General features: G+C 43.4%; 1 protein-coding gene across 4 annotated transcripts; it reads left to right on the top strand.

Moving 5' to 3' along the window:
- Positions 1 to 936: 936 nt before the first annotated feature.
- AGT (angiotensinogen) lies at positions 937 to 12,468 on the top strand. Of its 4 annotated transcripts, XM_030268310.4 has the most exons (6): positions 1,010 to 1,050; positions 1,710 to 1,849; positions 6,543 to 7,358; positions 9,636 to 9,900; positions 10,304 to 10,448; positions 10,919 to 12,468. In XM_030268310.4, exons 3-6 carry the CDS (start codon positions 6,566 to 6,568, stop codon positions 11,108 to 11,110), a joined length of 1,395 nt encoding a protein of 464 aa, XP_030124170.4. In that variant the 5' UTR covers positions 1,010 to 1,050; positions 1,710 to 1,849; positions 6,543 to 6,565; the 3' UTR covers positions 11,111 to 12,468. The 4 variants fall into 4 exon arrangements, with proteins under 4 accessions (XP_002190600.4, XP_030124169.4, XP_030124170.4 ...); XM_002190564.7 differs by lacking the exon at positions 1,710 to 1,849 and having other exon boundaries at positions 937 to 1,050; positions 6,540 to 7,358; XM_030268309.4 differs by lacking the exon at positions 1,710 to 1,849 and having other exon boundaries at positions 1,005 to 1,050.
- Positions 12,469 to 15,932: the final 3,464 nt, after the last annotated feature.

Raw genomic sequence — 15,932 nt, 5'->3', positions numbered from 1 at the left:
TGGCACATTATTGTAAATACAGCACATGTAGTTTCTGGTATATAATGTTTGTAACATCCCACTGGGGGCAGAGCCCCGCACGCTGCCCTGCAGGACAGACCTGAGGCAGGGCAGCAGAACATGTTAGAGATAAGCAAGAATAAACAACCTTGAAAACAGCACAGACGAATTATGGCTTCTTCTTTGGCAAAGGGGCAGAAAGACAGAGACTTTCTACAATCTCGGAATCATCAATACCACAGATTCTGACAAAGGTCTGTAGTCTGAGCCTGTGAGCAGAGTAATTTATTATCCCTCCTCCAGGTCTGCTGAGACAGACAAGAGCATCATTACAGGAGTACATCTGGCCCTTTTGAGTTCAGGTCTCAGAGCAAAATTTGGAAACCTGGAAAACAAACAGAACTGAACAGAATAAAATATTTACTATTGTCTCTGCACAAAGTTCTGAATTTTATACAGCTTTTCCCAGAACAATTCAGATCAATGAAATCACTTTTTGCAAAGTGGAGACACAATGTTCTTAGACAAAAAAATAGCTGCCTGGTCGATCAGTCAAAATTCTTGGACAAAATTCTTGGACAAAAATCCTTGGACATTTTCCCATTCAAGGCTGAATTATATGCTGCTGTCTGTAGGGTTAATGTTCCTCTACCAGGGTTAAAATTTCTGACACCTTTTTGTCAGTATTTGCATGAAGAACTGCTGGAGCACCATCAACGAGAATTTTTCATGGGGCAGGGGAGTGCTTCCACATTAGCACTTCACAACAGTGAGGTTGACCAGGAGATCTGATCCTAGGACGGCTGCAAGGAAACCCACAACTGCAGCACCAGTGTTTTTCCACCCCTCTTTGCTCCCTCTCAGCAGCTACCATGAATAACAAGCAGGAAAAACAGAGGCAGGTTTTGAAGAGAAATGAGGGCAGAGGTGGGGGGGACGGGGGACGGGCCTGGCTTATGCAAGAGTGGGTATAAAAGGGGGAGCTGAGTACCCCTCCAAAATTGGAGAGTGGGGCAAAAGGAGAGCACACACCTCACCGCTGAAGAGCAGGTTTGAGAACTCTGTGTTTCTTTGTACCTTTACTGTGGCTGTTGCAGGGAGAGGTTCTTTAGAAAGCGTGTGCAGGCCACAGGCTTGTTTTGGATAGGGGATGTTTGTAGAACAGCCTTCCTTTCACTCTCTTGGGTTCCTTGTTGCCAGAAAGCTTTTTGCCCAAATTTGGCCCAGTGGAAGTTCTCTGGCACAGCTCTCTTTAAGGGGCAAAATCCTTGGATACCAGAGCTGAAGGGTAGGATAGAGAGAGATAGATAGAGTCTGCTTTTTAAAGTTGAAGCTCTATCTTTAAGCACACTCTCATTCCTAAAACCATGGCAACCCAATAAAAAAAAGCCTGACAACAGAGTCCACATTTAGTAATTGGAATAATGCTCATGTACTCCTGCTTAAAAATGTCTCAGAAGTAAAATTAAAGACTAACTGTATTTAAGTACTACTAGGATAAAACATGTTGCAGGTGTGGCAGGATGTGTTCTTGATAATATGAAACCTTCTCCTTTAGAATAAAGTGTTAAAAGATAAAAGGCAAAGATCTAAGAAGTGTGCTGGTGTGTGATGCATCTTAGTAGGGGAATATTAATTGAGTGAGCACAAGTGACTGGAAAATGAGGGGGGAACGGTATCTGAGCTTTGTTGTGGTGCGTGAACATAAGGTGAAATCGAAGGCTCTTCCTCATTACTGAGGCCAGCCAAATTCCCAGTGGCTGAGGAAGGAGGAGGCAAGAGGAAGACTGTGGTGAAAACAGGACATTGAACATTACCTGGTGAAACTTCTTTTTCTACAGAAAGCTAGGTATTTAAATTAGATTACTTTATTGATGTGCAGGCAAGGGTGGGGGGCAAAAGATAGACTTCTGTGGTCCTCAAAGACACGGACCATTTTTTTATCGACAGAAAACAATAGAACTGAGGGCACAAACACCAAAAGACACCCAAGGATCAACTTGGCTGAAAACCCTGAGAATATTCAACTTTCTTTATGAGGCAGAGCCCCCAGACCCACATACTCGATTTGTTGTTCAGGTGACTCTTGCTCCTCCTTTTCTTCAGGGCAGCATCCCCTGCAGCCAGGGCTGCCTGTTTAGGGCTGGTAGTTACAGCACAAGGAGACACACAGATGCAGCATGGCTTGGTCATGACCTTCAGGGGAGCTGGAAGCAGGAGATACCCAAACAACAGCATTGTCTGAATGCTGCAGAATAAAGGCATAATTATCTAAGGAAAAAAACTACAGTGGGTGAGGGGTTTGTGATTTCCCCTTTCAGTGTTTATTGTCCACAGCAAACATGTAAGTCTGACAGCTGTATTATATGTTATTAGCATCACTTGTAGCTTATTAACCAAAGCCAGTAATTAATTTAATTAGGATACTTTTCAGAGTTTTGCAGAATACAAGGTGCCCTTCCATGAAACAACTTTCATTTGTGTGTCCTCAATACAGAGAGTACTGGGATGGGTTTTCTTTTCACCTGTGTTCAAATCTCATCTAGGGGGATGGAGCAGACCAGCTCTAGCTCACAGGCTCAGCAAGGTCTGGCCATTCATGTGCACTGCTGATGCCTGCCTAGTGCCTCAGGTGGACCCACATGGGTGGTGGTGCAGGAGAAACAGATTTGCACGTCCCACCAGCAGCTCCACTGGCCTCTAAGGGACCAGCTGGCTCCCCTGGTCTTCCTGGGGAAATGAGTCGCCAGGGTAGAGGGGAAAGAAGGGGGACCTGAAACCTAACTTGATCTCTTAGCATTTAGCTGAGCAATATGCATTTTTCATTTTTCATCCTTCTCCATTTGCCTGTATTCTTTGCTCAGCTAGAAGCATTTTAAGTCTGGGGGTGGTACTAATGCTCGGGGATTGTTCTGTGGGCAGATGCTTCCTCAATTGAGATGCTCAGGCAGCAAGAGGACAAAACACTTTGAATGTTTCAAGCTGTTTGTTTAAGCCTTCAGTGCATGAGAGCATGGTACACAAGCCTGGGCTCAGAACCACTTTTGGACCTCTTTGTAGTGAAGGTAATCAGATTGTTTAAATGAAAAGCGGGATTGCAGAGACAGAAATTTCTCATCTCTTTGGTGTCAGGCATCTGGCACACAGCCCTTGGGCTGGCAGGACTCAGCTGCTCCTGTCTCCACCTTCATCTCCACCAGCTCCAGCTGCCCAGGCATGCTGAAAACATCCCCCTCTCTCAGCTCTCTCCTTGAACCCAACATGTAGCTGGGCACTGCAGTACAAATCATGCCTGACTGGCCCTCTAAAATCAAAGCACAGATGATAAATCAACCCTACTCCTGTTAGAGCCATGGGACTAAGAATAAAGGGCACTGAACAAGACCCAGTCTAACCAATTGCATTTGATTCACTGTTTACGTGCTTAAATAGGAAGAAGGGGTACACCAAAATTGAAAGATTATTTCAAAAGCAGCTCAAAGATCTGCAAATCCCAACCCCTTTTCCCAAACAAGACTTGAAAAGCTGACACTGGGCGGGATGAAGTCTTTGTGATCCAGCTCTGGCAATCTCACCTACCTGGCTTTCATCTTCTCCATTTCAACACGGCTTGTTCAAGAGGAGAAAGAACAAAGCCTTGACATGCTGAACAGTTCAAGAGGGAAAGAAGGGGTAAAAACTGAGAGCTTAATCACTTTATTCTGCAGTAGCATACACGTCTCACACACTGGTGGGTCCCCAGGCTGCAAGGGAGAGATTAAAGGCAATTTATCTGTGAAGCCAAAAAATCTGATCCAACTGTACAACAAATATAAGTACAAAGGAATCTGCATTCCTTTCAGTCTGGCACAAAATAATGTCTTTCCTATAATCAGTTATTCTGCGCAGTAAAACCGCCGGTGTCTGCCTTGGTAAATGTGTAACTGCAGGCTGCACAGGTGTGCTGGGGCTGGCTAAAGGTTGTGTATCCATGCCTGGAACTTTCTGTGAAGCCGGTGTTGAGCCAGGCTCAGGTCTCATTGGCCTGAGGTAACTTCTGTCAGCCCCAGGCTGTGATGCAAAGCGGCTTTGCGCAATGCGCAGTAGGAAGGGCAGAATTGCACCCGCGGTCCTGCCACCCCAGGGACAGGTGTCGTGGGGAGCTCGCCTGAGGGACGGCAGCATCAGGGCGGCGACAAAGGGGTGACACCCCAGCACAGAGGCGAGTACACGCTCTTCGTGCATTTGCTTTGAGTGCTGCTTTTTCATGCTTTTCCAAAGGTCTTGGGGCTCTCTCCTTTAGCCAAATAAACCACGCTGACTTTCCACAGATGGCGCTTAGCGTAAGTGCTTGGCAGTGAAAACTGCTCCTCTTGCTTCTGCTCAAGGAACAAATGCTGAACAGAGCTGGGGGCTCTGGCAGCTAGAGAGAAGTGACCACTGGGTGCCACCAGTGCCTAATGGCACAGCCTGCCTGGGTGGCACAGGGTCACCCTCCCTGCTGTGCACGAAAGATTAAGTAATGCCTCAAAAGAATTGTGTGATGGAGAGAACAGTGTAGGAAAGGAATTTCTTCTAATTTGTGGCTTTTTGGTTCATTTTCCTGAGCATGCAATTGTGAAAAATGCATTGAGTAGTCTAGAAATCCACTAGAACAGTAGCTGGGCTAACTGTGAAAGTGAGGTTAGGAAGGCACCTCCTAAGATAATTTTTTTAACCAGTCACAAGCAATGAATATGCTCTGTCATGCATGTCACATGCTACCAGTGGGGTTGGGGAGGTGAAGAGGGGCCGGGAGCAGAGGGCACAGCAGCACGACTGTGCTGCCCATACAGCAATTTAGAGGATGAGGTGAGAGTTAATGGGGAAGAACAATCCTTGAATGAAGGCACAAGGACAGAGATCTACAGCAGCTCCTCCCCTGCATGCCTCTGGGGATCAAGGAGTTTCAGGCTTGACCCAAGAGCATTCAGTAGGAAGACACTTAGACATCCTGAGGGACCATTACAGCACCATAAATTCCATTTGCAAACCCAGCTGTTAGACAGGAGCCTACAGGCTGGGAATGCAGATGTCCATGTTAGCAGTCAGATGTACTTAGCAAAGTATGTCTAGTTATCAAGCATCTGCACATCTCAGTTTTTGTATGTGCAACAGAGTGGTGATACTGCAAACTGGGATATTATTAGGCATTAAATACTTGGGGACCCCTCAGAGGAAAGAATATGGTTATACATTGTAAATTAGGCTGGGAAGGGGCCAGGTCTTGAATAGCTGGATTTAAACACAAGTGCTTCCACCGTGTGTAAAGTGTTGATGAGACAGACATTGCTCTGTGTCCTCTCAAAAGGCTCAGGCTACCAGAATTACAGACAGACTGGAGTGACTAAAAAAGCCTTGGAGGAAGAAAGCAGAGATCAGGGCTTAGGTACTGGCAAGGCTGATAGCATTTTGCCCATCCAATGAGCTCTGCAGAACTTGAAATGGGTGGAAGAGAGTGAACAAAGCTACAATAAACAAGGAATTACTAGTAGAATAAAAATACAGCTCTGAATAACAGTATTTTGGCTGATGATATATTTTACAGATGCACAATTTTCAGCATATTTCAGTTTGGGTTTCAAATACACAGATAAAAAGTCATATACTAGAAATACAAGAAAGGTGCAGCAGAGGTATTAGTTACCAAAAAGCTTGAATTTGTCTCTGTGGTGTGTGTGTGTCCATTATATTCTAGTCCCAATTTGCATTATATCCTTTGTGCTAAAACACCAGAGACATCCACACACAGTAAAATTCTGTGCTTCTTGTCAGGAAAAACAAGAGCAGCAAGCGGTCTTTTACCTCAGGAGAAGACTGCTTGCACAGCTGAGTAAAACTCAGCCTACCCCTTCTAACTCTGTAATCAGATACAGAAGGTGCAATGAAAAATGGTTTCAGTGTGAGCACATTTATATAAGGGAGCCTGGAGTGTTTGCCTAAGAGCTAGAATGAATGTTTGCACTGCGCTATGAAAACATAACATGCTCTGCTAGTGCCAAGTATTTTGCTGACTAGACATACAAAGCAGGACCGTTCTGTGTTTGGACCTTAAGAGAACTGGTGTCCAAACCTACTTCCTGCATAACAGCAGGCACATTGCTTAGCCTGTCTGTGTGTCAGCAAGGGTCAGTGCAGCAGTTTGCAGAGATGGATGGCTCTGACCAGGTCCCAGGAAAAGATGTTGTTGCATTTGTTGCAAAAAAAATGTTTTGCAGAAGTAGCATGATCTAATTTTCAGGCATAACCAGCATCCACAGCCATTCCCATGAAAAATCCTTAGGGTACTGCAGTGGGTAATGGAGTCAGGTCTGTGCTTGCCATTTCCCACCTGTTACCATTGAAACTGGTGTCAGTCTCATCCTGGGCTTTTTAGGGGCAGAGTCACACCAAACACCACTAAATACTGAAATTCTCACCTTTGTAACTCCAACACAGCACTAGCACCTCACATTGTGATTAAGAGAAACTCTACTTGGAACATCTGACCAGACTCCTTTCCTTCTAATTTTTTCTTTCAGCAGACACGTGGAGGCAATTTCCCACCATGAATCTGGTAGCAGATCTTCTCTACTTGTTGGCTTGCCTTACCATGGTGACTTGTGACCGGGTCTACGTCCACCCTTTCACTTTGTTTTGTTTCAACGAGAGTGACTGTGACAAGCTGGAAAAACTGGTTCAGGAGGGAAAGACTATTGTCCCTGTGTCCATTGAGTCCCAAACCACACCTGAATATGAATATGAAGCTGGCATGAACGAGAACAAGTTGGAAGCCCCAAGCCTCAGCACCTGGGGGAAGGAGGAACGGAGCTACTTGAGTGACTTGGTGTATGTCCTGGGCATGAGGTTTTACAGCGTGCTGCAGAAAGCTCAGAGGGGCCAAAATGTGCTCCTGTCCCCAACCAGCCTCTACAGCTCCTTGGTCTCATTCTACCTGGGGGCCTCAAACCAGACAGCGCTTGATTTGCAGGGTTTGCTGGGATTTGTTCCCCCCTCTGGCAACCCTGACTGCACTTCCACAGCAGTCGGAAGAAATTTCCTTTCCAGCCTGAGGACGATCGAGAGGCTTGTGAAGAGCGGGGACGAGGAGCTGCTCTTTTCCAACACACTGAGCTTGTTCTCTGCCCCTGGCGTACCCCTCTTCCAGCTGTTCATGGAGCACTTGCTCCCCAGCGCCGATGCATTCTATGCCCGAGCTGTTGACTTTGCAAATCCAGGCGAGGCAGCAAAACAAATAAATGCCTTTGTGGAGGCCAAAAGCGAGGGCCAGAGCAAAGGCTTACTGGCAGACATCAACCCATCCACCCAGCTGCTGCTGGCGGAGGATGTCCGCTTGGCAGGTATGAGGCAGCGCTGCTCCTTTTGGGAACGGGCTTGGGGAAGGACGGGCAGTAACCCTGCTCCCGGGAAGGAAGCAAGGTCACACCTGCTCAGTGGGGAAAGGGAAGGGCTCAGATGAAAGGCTGGACCTCTGCTCCCCACCACTGTGCCAGGGATCTTGCCTGCACACTGCCATGAGCCAGCAAGAGAAATGGAGAGTGAGGAGGAGGGAGATAGCCTCCAAGAAATTTTCCTTGTCCAGGAAACTAAGGATTAGGAAAGGAGTGGAAAGGTGCATTAGAAAGACTCTTGAAGCATTTCTGGCTGCAAAGGAGCTAAAGGTCATGAGGGCCTTCGGCAGGATTGATCAGGGTGTAGCTTTAAAGAAAGCCAAAGGAGCTGAGGGCAGCAGGCCAGAGTTACAGATACAAAAAAGGCTAAAAAATACAGTGGACATGACTCCTCTAGTGGTTATTAAATACAGAAGTCTGGAGGCAAAATCTGGCTCAGGAAGCAACTGGACATCATCATTTATGGAAGCAGGGCACTTATACAAACCTAAAATAAGGCAATACCTTCATTGCCTAGTATCATTCCATGCTGCTGTCCCAGAAATCCCCCTACACTACAACTGAGCCTTCTCTTCTGAGTGTAGCTGCTTTCCTAGATCCTTGTGACTTAATGCAATACCAAAGACTGCACTCTTCAGACAGCTTGCCTTCTTGGGAATGTATTTCAGAACACTTGCAGTGAGCCCTGAGTGGGCCTCTACTGCTAAAGGTGGAGTTGTGGTACTCAGGAAACCTTTTTGTGCCTCCATCTTCCCACTTCAAAACTGGATGTCACTTTGCCTTTCATGGGTGCTGTCATTCTCTCGGTGAGCTGTGGGCATCAGCTTTCTCTTCATTGTAAGATTTAGTATGGATATGATACTGCAAAAGTAATTGTGTTACAGACTTGGGTATTTCTGTCTTTTGGGCACAAAAGCAGTTTTGCTTTAGAAGAACCTCTTCTTCTCTATTGGACATTTTTCTTTGGTATAGAAACACATGTTCAAGAGTCTGCCTCACTGGGTCAGCTCTACTACCTTCTATGTCAGAAGGTGAATTTGAAATGTTGCAGTCCCCGCACATCGGGAGACAAAATTGGCTCAAGAAGAAATGAATTGCACAAGCAATTATATTCTAATAAACACAGAAGATAACTTCAGCATTTGGTTTGCCATTTGGTTGTGAAGGGACATCCATGACAGCTGATGCTGTCGTGGTCCATGTCTGTCCCCATAGCTGCAGAAAGGAAAAAGTACATTTTTTCCTCTGAAACACGCTATATAAGCTCTGAGATGCTATTAGCAGCCATAGCATTGATAAAGTAACAGAAATTCATACAAAACAACAGCTAAATGTTCCAGTTGTCTCAAATGTTGTTCACTTACACAGAGTTTTCTTCACATTTGTAGACTTGCTGCCAAGCAGGGCCTGCTATTTAGAATTCAATGCAGAACATCAGGTGCAAATTTCACTGAGGGCAGTAGTTTCTTTAATGCTGAACAGGATTATCTGCCCAGCTGGGCAGCAGCATTGATCTGTGGCAGTGAGAAGAGAACATGTTGAAATGCAAAGCTGCACAGAAGTAGTGCAAGGTGAGAGCAAGGCCTCTTATAGTTGTGAACTGAGAAAGAAATTTATTTAAGGTCTAGTAAGTGTTTGAGTATGTCCTTTTTAGCCTCCTTGGCTCAACCAGCACTTCAGTGTTGTGCGTACAACCTTCCCCATTGCTTTGATTTGTAAGATGGTGAAGGGTGAGAGCTCAGGCTGAGCTTGTGCTGCCTTCCCTCTCCTGAGCCCACCTGGCTGCCTGAGAGCTCCTGCAGCAAGGGCTGGCCCTGATGGATGTGCTTCCAAACATGCCACCAGTGCACTCGAGGGACAGAGAGGAAACCAAGCAGACCCTCTGCACAGGCCTGTGAGCCCCTGGGGACCATGCGGCAGCCTGGGAGGAAGCAGGCAACCAAGCAAGCAGAGACACTTTTCTGTCCCCAGGAAGGGCCACAAAGCCAGCAGAAACACAGCAGCTTTAGTCAAGGTCCTGATGGTCATGGGCCCTGTGCTGTGAGCTTGATGCTACCAGAAGGCAGATTAAAAGGGGGAGATATATGATTACAGTAGCTAAATACGATTTTATACATGCAGCCCTTCTCTAAGGCACAGTGTGTTCTTAAAAAGATCAGCTAAGGGGCAAAGGGGAGGAGAGATGAAGAGAAGAATGAATTTTTCCTTTCTTGATCTGTTTTTCAGTGAATGTTAAGCAAGCCTTCCTGCTCAAAGAGCCTCAGGAATTCTTTGTGGATTCAAACACAAAGGTCTTGGTTCCTATGTTGTCTATCACGGGGACATTCAAGTACAAAACTGATGCCAGTGGGACTTTTTCCGTGGTGGAAATCCCCATCAGCAAGACAGCGCTGCTGGTGCTGCTGCAGCCTTTCAATGGCAGCGACCTGGAGAGCGTGGAGTCCAAGCTGACGTGGCAGTCCTCAGCCTGGCTCCAGTGGCTGTCCCCAAGGTAGGGAAGGGGCATGTGCACCCTCCCAGAGAAGGGATGATGGGATGGGGTGAGCCACACAGGCCTGTCCACTCACCTGGGGTCAGATCCTGCCGTGCACAGCCTGAGGGGTCACTTCAAAGGAGCTCCACTTTGGTGGCATCAGCTTTTTATCTAGGGGCATTTCAAGAAAACGAGCATCCCACCCATGAAGTGGGATGGTTTGGGGTTAAGCAGCAGACCCTGGGTGAAGTCTGGGTGAGTTCACACTTGGAAACAGTAAGAGGCACCCACTGTGTTTGTGCCCACACACCAAGCACTAGTTGGAGTTGTTTTCATATGCCCATTCCCCAGGACTGTGCAACCACCATGCTTGCACAGTGAACAAGCACTCACTTGCCTCTCTCTCTCCCTCTCTCTGCAGAGAAATTAAATTAGTGCTGCCAGCATTAACACTAGAAGACAGCTCAGATCTACAGGAACTTCTTGCAGATATGGAACTGCCTGAACTGCTGGGGAAGGGGGCAGATTTCAGTAAGATAAGCAATGCCAGTCTAACAGTTGGAAAGGTACAGTACATAACACTGGCATTAAAAAATTATGTTTCCTGCGCGGTTTCAGCCTCCCAGACAGAATAAATTTACCTAGAACTAAGCAGTCAGAGCCATGTAGGGGACATGCTTAGTAGGGGACTGAGTATCACATACAGTGTATGTTTTTGATTTAGTAGGAGAATAATGCTGAAAACATGAGAGTTTTAGTTGTTGGCAGTCGTGGGAGGAATGAGTGAGCAGCTGTGTGGTACCTAGCTGCTGGCTGGTGTTAAACCATGACACAAGGGCAACAGGATTACAGACCAGCCCAGTGTAAAAACACTTATACAGCTTTTGCACATTTGCACATTATGGACAAGTACTCTACCATCTTTTTTAAACATCTATGGAGCACAGTGTGTTTTATCATTTACTCAGACTCTCATTTGTCCCATCATGACTGTGCTCTGATGACTCCAGAATTACTCATATGTTTTCCCTTACAGGTAATAAATAAAGCCTTTTTCAAACTGGCTAGTGATGGAACAGATCAGCCAGAAGACCCTGCAGCACAGAAGGAAGATGGGGCATACCTGGATGTAACACTGAATAAGCCATTCCTTTTTGCTGTTTTTGAAAAGCAGTCAAGGGCAATGCTTTTTCTTGGCAGAGTAGTAAACCCTCTGCATGAGGATTAAATACAAACATGGAGGATAAGAAAGGAGTGGAATGATGCACATTTCACATCACCTTTTTCTTATTCATCAGATATTTTTGTGATGTTGTTGAATGCTTTACTTAGCTCTGAGATGAAGCAGTTAGTGTTCAAAATACAGCTTTTTGAAAGCTAACACCTTGCAACATTTCATCCTTGTTCATCTATTTCATGTGAGGTGACTCACATCCTTCCTCCAGCTTCCATTTTACTTTGTCTCTCTTTTTGCTCCTAGTTCCCTTTTTTTTGGATGCAGTGGGGCAGGGCAGTGTTTCAATGCAAAGCATCAACTTGAAAAAATAGACAGAGAAGCAGCTTTTACTATAGTATTTTTATTTACTATAGAAAAGGACTTCTTCATTCTTTAAAAAGCTTTTTTAATTGTATTGTCAGTTTTGCAAGAGAGACCCTCTTTTACATTACAGTGAAGATTTTACAATTATCCACAGAGATTTCTAGCCTCATCAGCAACACTTCCCTTTAAAATGCTGCCAACAGCACGGGCAGGCTCTGCTTGTCCCACTGAGACAAGATTTTTCTGCCTTGGAAGCAAAAACATGCTTAGAGGAAGTTTCTTCTTTCTGCAGCCCAGATAGATATGTTCACTTCTTAACTCTGTGGAAATACTAAAAATAGGGTTTGGTAGTATTAATGAACTGTGATAGATAAATTCACAGAGTTTGACAGAATTATCTCTGATTTTTCTAGGGAAAAAAATCCCACAAGGTCTACTCTTGCAGCACAATTCAATTTCTTGGATTACTTTATAACCTGTGAGACATTTCTTACAGCCTTATAGCAAAGGAGGACATTACTGGTTAGAGTCCAATTCTGTAAACTTTAACATATCCAAACCATATGTTCTTTAAAAATAGCATTAATTGCATTATTGTATATTACTATAAATAGTGGATGTGGTGCTGCTACTTGTGAATAAAATGATTACAGCAGTCCAGTCCAACTCTTAACAGAGTCATAAAAATTTGAAACATTAAAGTGGAGTAACAGATTATTAGATTCTTGAATTAGCAAGTGAGGAATTGCGAGACAAACCTTGGTACTGAGGAGAGCCTGGAACGAGGATTTCCAGCTGTCATCTCTAGATTTATTGTTAGCACAGATAGCACTTAAAAATAACTGCAAACCTCTTTGGCAGATCATGTGAGATGTATCCTACGGTGCACAGCAGCTCATTACCATCCACAGTGGCCCAAATGTGTATCTAATCTAAATGCACTAATGCCAGCAGCTTAATATGAGTGATGTGGATATGTGACACATCCCTGTAGCTTCATGGAAAATGCTGTAACATCATAAATAAAATATACCTTAAGAATACTAGGACACAGCATCCATGTATTATTTATCCATTTATACTGTATGGACTCCTGATGCTCTAACATCTAAATACTGTCCTTGTATTATATACAGAAATAATTAAGCAGGAACATGCAGAGGTAGAAAGATGCAAATAAACTCACTTCCAAGTTTCTTTGCCACAGTTTAGTCAGGCTTTTGTCCATAAATAAGTTCTGGGTTCTGAAATCTGCTTCAAATCAGATTTATGTTTTTAAGACAGGAAGCTGCATATTATCAAGCACTACAGCCAATGGTATAGCTCTAAGCATGAAAGAGCCAGCTTCATACTCATTTAAATGTTATCCCATTTACTTGCTGAAGTCAGGCGGTAGCATTATCTAATAATAAATAAAATTTCTGACCACGAAATGTTCCATTTTTATAAAGAAGGTGGAAAATAACAGTGGGTACACTGACAAAGTTTAGGGAAAAATGCCTTTATTCACAGGTGGGGGCTGCATGCTCTGGAACCCCACATCCATGTTCAGTGATTACAGGCAGAAAAACAAAGTAAACCAATCAAACACACATTTCAGAAAATAAATTTTGTGGTGGAGAGCACCTCTCCACTGACACCCTGGAGAAGAAAAGGAAGAAGGAAAGAGCAGAGACAGGGAACTAAAAGTAAACTGATAGAATAAGGATTGCAAAGAGAGAAGTGCTGGAGCAAATGCTACAATACCAACAAGATAAGCTATCTGTATATCTACCCATGCTCCTATATGTTCAAATAGTAAAAAACAACCAACTAACAAAAAAAAAAAAGACCACCCATGCCCAATTCCCAACTAAGTCTCTGCTTCCTCAACAATGTATACTCTCCTGAGACATGTTTCTGACATAAATTTTAAGTGCAAAATTTTTATGGCATTTTTTATTCTTTGCTCTCCTCCAATTTTCCCAAACTCCTCTGTCAGGCACACCATGATGCACATTCCAAGCATCCTAGACACCACTCACATACTGAGATCCCAAACGCAATCTACAGCCTAAGAATCTAGTGACTGAAGCACCTAAACTCAGCCTTTAAAAGGTGTGAGATTTAGAGAAAGAGAACAAAGGCAAGGATGAGCTTTTTGGGTTTCATCAAACAGCAAAGTTTGTCCCCAAGCACAGCAGATAATTTACAGACAGCTTAAAAAACTTTTAAGAAATCTATGTAGTTTGCTTCCTTATCCCTCCAGTTTAACCTTGAAAATACAATAGTTGATGGAAGAGTAAATATTCCTCGAGTGGTCCAGCCAAATGCACATACTGTTAGTTATCTTTAAACAATGAGGTTAGAACAGTCTGGTCCACTTCTGGTCTAACCTACCAGGTTGAGAATCCAGTTACCATTTTAGAGGAAGACATGCCACTCTCTCTCCTCAATACAGTACAAAAATCCTCTTCCAGCTAAATTCCTTCCAAGATTAGAAAGGCATAGCAAGTTTTCTAAAGGTCCTAGAATGGAGGAAGAAAAAGGCACAAAATCAAAACTGCATTACTGTCATAAGTGCACTTCAAAAATCACCTAAGGAATAGAAGAAATAGAATTAGGAGCAGAAGATATCTCCATTGGAACACTCACATGATAGCTCCCCTCCTCAATGATCCACAGGGTTTGAAAATGCCAAATTTAGTTAACCAAAGACAAAGTTAATTCACACCTTTCTTCCAATGGGGGTATCACACAAATTCTTAACTGATGTTGTATTCTACTGAAAGAAAACTCAATCCTATTCAAGTGAACAAAAAAAAAAAGATGGGGAACTGACACAGAACCAGTGATACAGACATTTAAAGCAATCATAGGACATTCAGGAATTTTGATGTGCTACACAATGTTATTTCCTGCCCTGAAATTAAAGCTGGTCTTCAATGGAAAAGAACAGAATTCAGCCTATACCCTCAGAAAGTTGATGAAGACAAGTAGGAAGCATTGTAATTGCAGGAAGATGTGGAAAATCACTTGCAACTCAAGCCAAGTAATCTCTTTGTGCCTTTTTGGTTTGGTACACAGACTACATCCTTTTCCCCAGTTTTGGAGGGTACAAACAAAATTGTTCTATTTTCAATCACTAGTGTGCACTGATCTCAGAATCTGAAGCTTTGGTGACAACTTCTGTAGAAATTTAATTGTATAGAGATGCACACCTGCTGAAGTGAGCAGTTGCACAGTGCATTTACAATCCTACAATCTCAGTCTCAGGATACAACTTAGACATCCATTTTATAATAAAGAAACATTGCTGAAAACAACAGTAGCTAGAACTAGGAAGATGTTTCTACTCCTGATTCTTAAAAAATTTAAGAGGTGTGGGGAGACCAAGCTTTCTTGTGTTCATCTATTAGAAGCCTGGAAAAATATAATACGTACACAAACTTCTTGTTCATAAGCAGTAAGTTACATCCACTCAGTAGTGCATGCCTAAGGCTGAGGATTTTCACGTGCCTGAGGACACAAACAGATCTGTCATCTGACAAGTTGGTTCACTTTGCTGTTTCTTTTTTCAGCAATAAACTTGGATGCTCCGATTGTGTATGTGCCATGAACAGAGAGATGCTTAGCAAATTAGAAAAGGCAAATCCTGCTCTCCATTGCTCAAGATTGAATGCAAGCACCACCACGTAATTCTAAGCAGCAGGGCTTTCCTCACTGCCTCCCTAAATAATTAGTATTAGTATTAGCAAAGTCGTAAGAGCCACCTTTCCTAATTGTTAAATGATCACATGGTTGTGTCTTCTCAACTAAAATATGATCAGTTCCCAACAGCAAGGAATGAAAGCCCTCAAGCTGTGAAGCTCACCACAGCTTCACTTCACACAACAGCCATGTGCTACAAACCTCATCTCTTGGAAAATCTGCATAAACTGGGAATTAAGCCCCAAGCTCTCTAAGGAACACAGAAATAGGAAGAAATAGGTATTTTTAATTAATAACCAGGAACTAGAATTCCAGTGTTAAATTTTCTCAAGGTTAAGAAAAACAGTAAAAAAAAAATATCAGAAAAACAAAACACAAACAAAAACAGGGCATTTTTTAACTTTAAAGCCTTAAATTCACCTCCTACTGTGCACACACTATGTTGCCTGTCCTTTCACATATGAAAGAGAAGCATCAATAGGCAGGTCTCTCTAGGCTCAAGAAAGCTTTGTTACTACTTCTACCATTTTAAACCCTAGTAACACTTTCAAATTTCCTGCTAAATAAAGATGCACCTTGCACTGATGTAACTAGGTTTGAAGTGACAAAAATTCTACATGTAGGCAAGTGAGTTCTAATAGATAATATAATACAAATCAGAAATACACCAGCCTTGAATAAATTCTAGCTTAGTGAATTAAGTTTTATTTTGAAGGAAAACAGGTAGTCTGAATGTAATAACCTTTAAGTTAGATACTTGTAGTAGAAATTACTTAAAAAATTTAAGTACTTTATAAGCTTTTGTCACACAGCCCTTCAC

This window comes from Taeniopygia guttata, chromosome 3 (genome assembly GCF_048771995.1).
Source record: "Taeniopygia guttata chromosome 3, bTaeGut7.mat, whole genome shotgun sequence".
Lineage (NCBI taxonomy): Eukaryota > Metazoa > Chordata > Aves > Passeriformes > Estrildidae > Taeniopygia > Taeniopygia guttata.
This window is presented reverse-complemented; position numbering and strand designations above follow the sequence as displayed.